General features: G+C 40.5%; 1 protein-coding gene across 1 annotated transcript in view; it reads left to right on the top strand.

Moving 5' to 3' along the window:
• The window catches only part of DPY19L4 (dpy-19 like 4), an 87,802-nt gene that overhangs the window by 62,165 nt on the left and 19,670 nt on the right, over window positions 1–5,967 (top strand). The window contains exons 11-12 of the mRNA XM_023518251.1: window positions 1,865–2,023; window positions 3,331–3,450. Coding sequence (XP_023374019.1) covers window positions 1,865–2,023; window positions 3,331–3,450 — 279 coding nt within the window. The remainder of the gene's footprint in view (window positions 1–1,864; window positions 2,024–3,330; window positions 3,451–5,967) is intronic.

Below are 5,967 nucleotides of genomic sequence, written 5' to 3'. Positions count from 1 at the left end.
GGGCTGGGGATTCGAACCCACCACCTTAGGTGTACGTGGCTGGCGCCTTAGCCGGTTGAGCTATAGGCGCTGAGCCCCTTTTTTTGAATACATAATCATTTACTACTTGTTTGTTACAGAATATTAATTAATTAATTATATAAATTAAATATTCCATTTATTAATATAAAGTAGGGCTGTCTAATAATAACATAAGTGAATTACCTGTATAATTATAATTCTAGTGAAATTACCTCTAATAGTATATTTTCTTGTCTGGGCACCCAAGCTCAGTGGTCAGGATGCCAACCACATGCTCCAGGGCTGGTGGGTTTGAACCTGGCCTAAGCCTGCTAAACAAAAAAAGATAGCTGAGGTGGTGCCTGTGGCACAGTGGTAGGGCGCTGGCCACATACACCAAGGGTGGCTGGTTCTAACCTGGCTCCGGCCAGCTAAAACAACGATGACAACTGCAATAACAACAACAAAATAGTGGGACATTGTGGCGGGCATCTGTAGTCCTAGCTATTCTGGAGGCTGAGGCAAGAGAATTGCTTGAACCCAAGAGTTTGAGGTTGCTGTGAGCTGTGACACAATGGCACTCTACCGAGGGTGACAAAGTGAGACTCTGTCCAAAAAAAAAAAAAAAAAAACCTAAAAAAAAATAGCTGGGTGTTGTGGCAGATGCCTGTAGTCCTAGCTACTAGGGAGGCTGAGGCAAGAGAATCACTTGAGCCCAAGAGTTTGAGGTTGCTGTGAGCTATGATGGCAGGACACTGTACCAAGGGTGACAAAGTGAGACTCTGTGTCAATTAAAAAAAAGTATGCTTTCTTTAATCTAGTATATCAAAAATGGTTTTTTTTGGCTGGGGCTGGGTTTAAACCCACCACCTCTGGTATATATAGGGGCCAGCACCCTACTCCTTGACCCACAGGTGCTGCCATATCAAAAATCTTTTAAAATGTATAAATAATATAAAAATTACTAATGAGATATTTTGCTTTTTTTCCTATTCTTTTTAAATTTTTTTTTTTTTTTTTTGAGACAGAGCCTCAAGCTGTGCCCCTTGGTAGAGTGTGATGACATCACAGCTCACAGCAACCTCCAACTCCTGGGCTCAAGCGAGTCTCCTGCCTCAGCCTCCCAAGTAGCTGGGACCACAGGTGCCCGCCACAACGCCTGGCTATTTTTTGGTTGCAGCTGTCATTGTTGTTTGACGGGCCCAGGCTGGATTCGAACCCGCCACCCTAGGTGTATGTGGCTGACGCCTTAGTCACTTGAGCCACAGACGCTGAGCCATTCTTTTTTAAAATTATTTTTTCTTTGAAATCCTGGGTATATTCTGTAAAAGTATATCTCAGTATGAATTGTCCACCTATTTCAAGTGTTTCAAAGCCACACGTAACCAGTAGGTAGATAACACCTTGGACAGTGCAGATATAGAAGTTGGCCAGCTGAATTTTTTGTTGTCTGCCAAAATAGAAAAATTGACACTTCCTAAAAACTACATTGGGTTTTAGAGATGGTTATGTTACTAAATACTAAAAATCAGCATTTTTTAAACTTATTGCAGCATTTGTTTTTTTTTTTTTTTTTTGGCCGGGGCTGGGTTTGAACCCACCACCTCCAGCATTGGGGGCTAGCGCTCTACTCCGTTGAGCCACAGGCGCCACTCTATTACAGCAGTTTTGATGAGAATGCTTTGTTGAGGAGGCTTAGTATACTGTTATTTTCATTTCTAAAGGATAGGACCTTGCTGTTATAAGTGAATGGATTTAGAAAATGTGTTTGTCATAGTTTTCACTGAGATTTAAAAAATATGCTTTTGTGATTAGTAGTTTAAAATATCCATGATTTTAACATCATGCTTTTTGTCCAATACAGGAATTTTACAATGAATTGGCTCCTCTGTCAAGAATTCCTGCAAGCACCATCTCAGGATTTTTTTTTGCGATTGACTCAGTCTTCTTTATTACCTTTCTATGTTTTAGTATTAGCTATTTGTTTTATTTCTATGATGCAAGCTATTTTTAGGAGAATTAAGTAAGTACCTATGAGAACCTGTCACATTATTGACTGTATTATGAACATATATAAAATACTTAATATTCTTCCAACATTTTTGTGTTTTAGAACTCCTAATTCCATTCCCTCTTCATTGATAGGAAAAAATATCATTATAAGATAAGTTGATGAGAAAAAATGAAATTTAGTGTTACACATCTGAATAAGTAATGTCCAGATTTAATAGTCATAGATTTAATGTATAACTGATATTTAAATAATGAGTTAAAATTTTATAGACCATTCACTAATTCACTCAAATTTTTATTTAATGTGGCTTGGTGCCTGTGGCTCAAGTGGCTAAGGTACCACCCACATACACCTAAGGTGGCGGGTTCGAATCCAGCCCAGGCCTGCCAAATAAAATGACAGCTGCAACCAAAAAATAGACAGGCATTGTGGCAGGCACCTATGGTCCCAGCTACTTGGGAGGCTGAGGCAAGAGACTCGCTTAAGCCCAGGAGTTGGAGGTTGCTGTGAGCTGTGATGCTATGGCACTCGACCCAGGGGAACAGCTTGAGGCTCTGTCTCAAAAAAAAAATTTTTTTTTATTTAATGTAAGAATAATTTTTCTCTTTAACTTAAATGAAGCTAGTAATATAAGTGATTTTAAATTATAAAGTTCTGCTACTTGATTTTTTTTTCTTTTTTTGAGACAGAGTCTCACTATGTCGCCCTTGGTAGAGTGCTATGGCGTCACAACTCACAGCAACCTCCAACTCTTGAGCTTAAGCGATTCTCTTGCCTCAGCCTCCCAAGTAGCTGGGATTACAGATGTCCACCACAATGCTCAGCTATTTTTTTGTTGCAGTTGTCGTTGTTGTTTAGTGGCTTGGCCTGGTTTCAAACCTCGCGTCCTCAATGCTTGTGGCCGGTGCTATAACCGCTGTGCTATGGGCACTGAGCCTGCTACTTGATATTTTTATTATGTTTGACAGGAAGTTATAATTTCTTCATCTTGAGAATTTAAATTATTATTTAACTATATTGATTTAGCAATCACTATTTGAGTCTCAGTTGATCTTAGAAAAAGAACCTAAAAATCTTTTTTATTATCTTTCAAAATTCATATTTAGTCTTAAAAAGTCAATTGTCTTCAGGTAAAAGCCATTTTACAAAGACTTGGAGATAGGCAAGTTAGGTATCTGAATAACAATATATTTTTCAATATTAAGGGTTGCCTACCTATATTTTTTGTTATGAAGAAATTTTAAATTTCACGTATGGCCTTTAATTTTCCAAAACTATATGTTCAGTATATTAAAAAAATTATTTCTTTTCTGTAGTGGTAATTCCCCGAAAGAAACTGCTACACTTGAAGATGGACGAATTGGAGAAAGGCCGGAAATAACTTACCACGTAATTCACACTATTTTATTGGGTTCTCTTGCGATGGTTATAGAAGGGTAAGAGTATACTTTATTTGATCTGTTTATTTTTTTAAGATTGTTGTTTATAATGGTTGTAAATGGATACATTCAATAATAAATTTATAAAACTTTATTTAAAACTGAAAATATGACCACTCATGGTGGCTCATGACTGTAATCCTAGCACTCTGGGAGGCAGGCTGGGGTAGGAGTATTGCTTGAGCTTGGGAGTTTGAGACCAGCCTAAGCAAGAGCGAGATCCTCCCAAATAGAAAAATTATCTGGGCATCCTGGTGGGCGCCTATAGTCCCAGCTACTTGGGAGGCTGAGGCAGGAGAATCACTTGAGCCCAAGAGTTTGAGGTTGCTGTGAGCTATGATAATGCCATGGCACTATCATACCAGAATGACAGAGTAAGACTCTGTCTCAAAAAAAAAAAAAAAGTTTAAAAAAGTAAAAATAAAAAGAGTCATTGTGGTGGGCACCTGAAGTCCCAGCTACCGGGTAGGGTGAGGCAGAAGGATCACTTGAGCCCAGGAATTTGAAATTGGTATGAGCTAGGCTGCATCCATGGCACTCTAGCCTAGGGACAACAGTGTGAGACTGTGTCTCAAAAGGGAAAAAAACCCCCAAAACTTCAAAACATGTCCTGTGATGATCACTAGTAAAGAAAAAAGAAAAACTAAAAATCTATAAACTTTCTTTTTTCTTTTTGTTGTTTTTGAGACAGAGTTTTGCTTTGTTGCCACTCTGGCAACAAAGGTGGAGTCGAGTGGCTTCATAGCTCACAGCAACCTCAGACTCTTGGGCTCAAGTGATTCTCTCACCTCAGCCTCCGGAGTAGCTGGGGCTACAGGCGCCCACCACAACGCCCGGCTATTTTTAGAGATGGAGTTCTTACTCTAGCTCAGGCTGGCTGTGAACTCATGATCTCAGGCAATCCACCTGCCTCAGCCTCCCAGAGTGCTGGGACTTTAGGCATGAGCCACTGTGCCCAGCCTAAACTTTCTTAATCTAACTGTTATAGAGATGTTTATGGTACAATGAACTGACATTTATTTACTCATTCATTTGCTTCACCTCTATTGAATGACTCCCAAAGTCTAGGCATTGGTGCTGCTAGGTGCTAGAGACGGTGGTAGGCAAAAGTGGACACACAGTCTCTAACCTGTGATTTATTGCCTAATGGAGGTGACAGATGTTAATCATACAAAAGTAAGTGATAAGTGAAGAAGAGGTAGATAGTCCTGTGAGAAAACGTTAAAACAGAATTTGACTTGAAGAGATCATAAAGTCTCTCTAAGGAAGAGGTGTTTGAGACCTGAAGGATGAGTGGGAGTGAACTAGGTGGGTAGAAGAGGAAAATGTATTCCAGGTAGAGAGAATGGTTGTATACCCAAGGCCTGTGGTAGGAAGGATCATGGTGCATTTTTGGAAGGGTGGAAAAGGAGCGCAGTGCAGTTGAAGTCCAGTGAGCATGCAGAGGATTTGGGGAGTAGTTATTTTTTTATCGCCTATAAATGGCAAATGGACCCTTATAAAGTATGTGTGTTACCCATTTAATGTTCAATAAGGAAGAACTTTTTTTTTTTGAGACAGAGCCTCAAGCTTTCTCCCTGGGTAGAGTGCTGTGGTGTTGTCACATCACAGCTCACAGCAACCTCCAACTCCTGGGCTCAAGCGAGTCTACTGCCTCAGCCTCCTAAGTAGCTGGGACCACAGGTGCCTGCCACAACGCCTGGCTATTTTTTGGTTGCAGCCATCATTGTTGTTTGGCGGGCCCGGGCTGGATTCAAATCCGCCACCTTAGGTGTATGTGGCTGGTGCCTTAGCCGCTTGAGCCACAGGCGCCAACCCAATAAGGAAGAATTTTACGTTTTACTTGCCTGCTCATTTAATGTTCTCTTTACTTTCTTACATTTGCTAAGGCAAAATAGGTATCCACATATTAATATTCAGAATTTTCTTGTTAAACTTGGCAAGGATGGAAGTGAAATCAGGAACATATTAGTACAGGTTTATGGGGGTAATGCCATGAAGCAAACAGCAGTATACAAATGGATTAAGTATTTTTCTGAGGGGAAAGAAAGCATCACTGATGGGGAGAGGTCAGGATGGCCAGTAACAATCAGAACTGATGAAAATGGGGTGGTGCCTGTGGCTCAGTGAGTAGAGCGCCGGCCCCATCTACTGAGGGTGGAGGGTTTGAACCCTGGCTTGGCCAAACTGCAACAAAAAAATAGGTGGGTGTTGTGGTGGGCGCCTGTAGTCTCAGCTATTTGGGAGGCTGAGGCAAGAGAATCGCCTAAGCCCAAGAGCTGGAGGGTGCTGTGATGCCACGGAACTTTACCAAGGGTGGCAAAGTGAGATTCTGTTTCTAAAAAAAAAAAGAACAGATGAAAACATTGTAAAAATTCATCAAATTGTGTGTCAGAATAATTGACCAAGTAAACATTGACAGAGAAATAGTTAGGAAATTCTTTTTGTTGTTGTTGTTTTTGCAGTTTTTGGCTAGGGCTGGGTTTGAACCTGCCACCTCTGGCATATGAGGCC

Source organism: Otolemur garnettii, unplaced genomic scaffold (genome assembly GCF_000181295.1).
Source record: "Otolemur garnettii isolate 467f Iridium unplaced genomic scaffold, OtoGar3 scaffold00004, whole genome shotgun sequence".
Taxonomy (NCBI): domain Eukaryota; kingdom Metazoa; phylum Chordata; class Mammalia; order Primates; family Galagidae; genus Otolemur; species Otolemur garnettii.
Note: the sequence above shows the minus strand (reverse complement) of the source record. Positions and strands in the feature narration are given on the sequence as shown.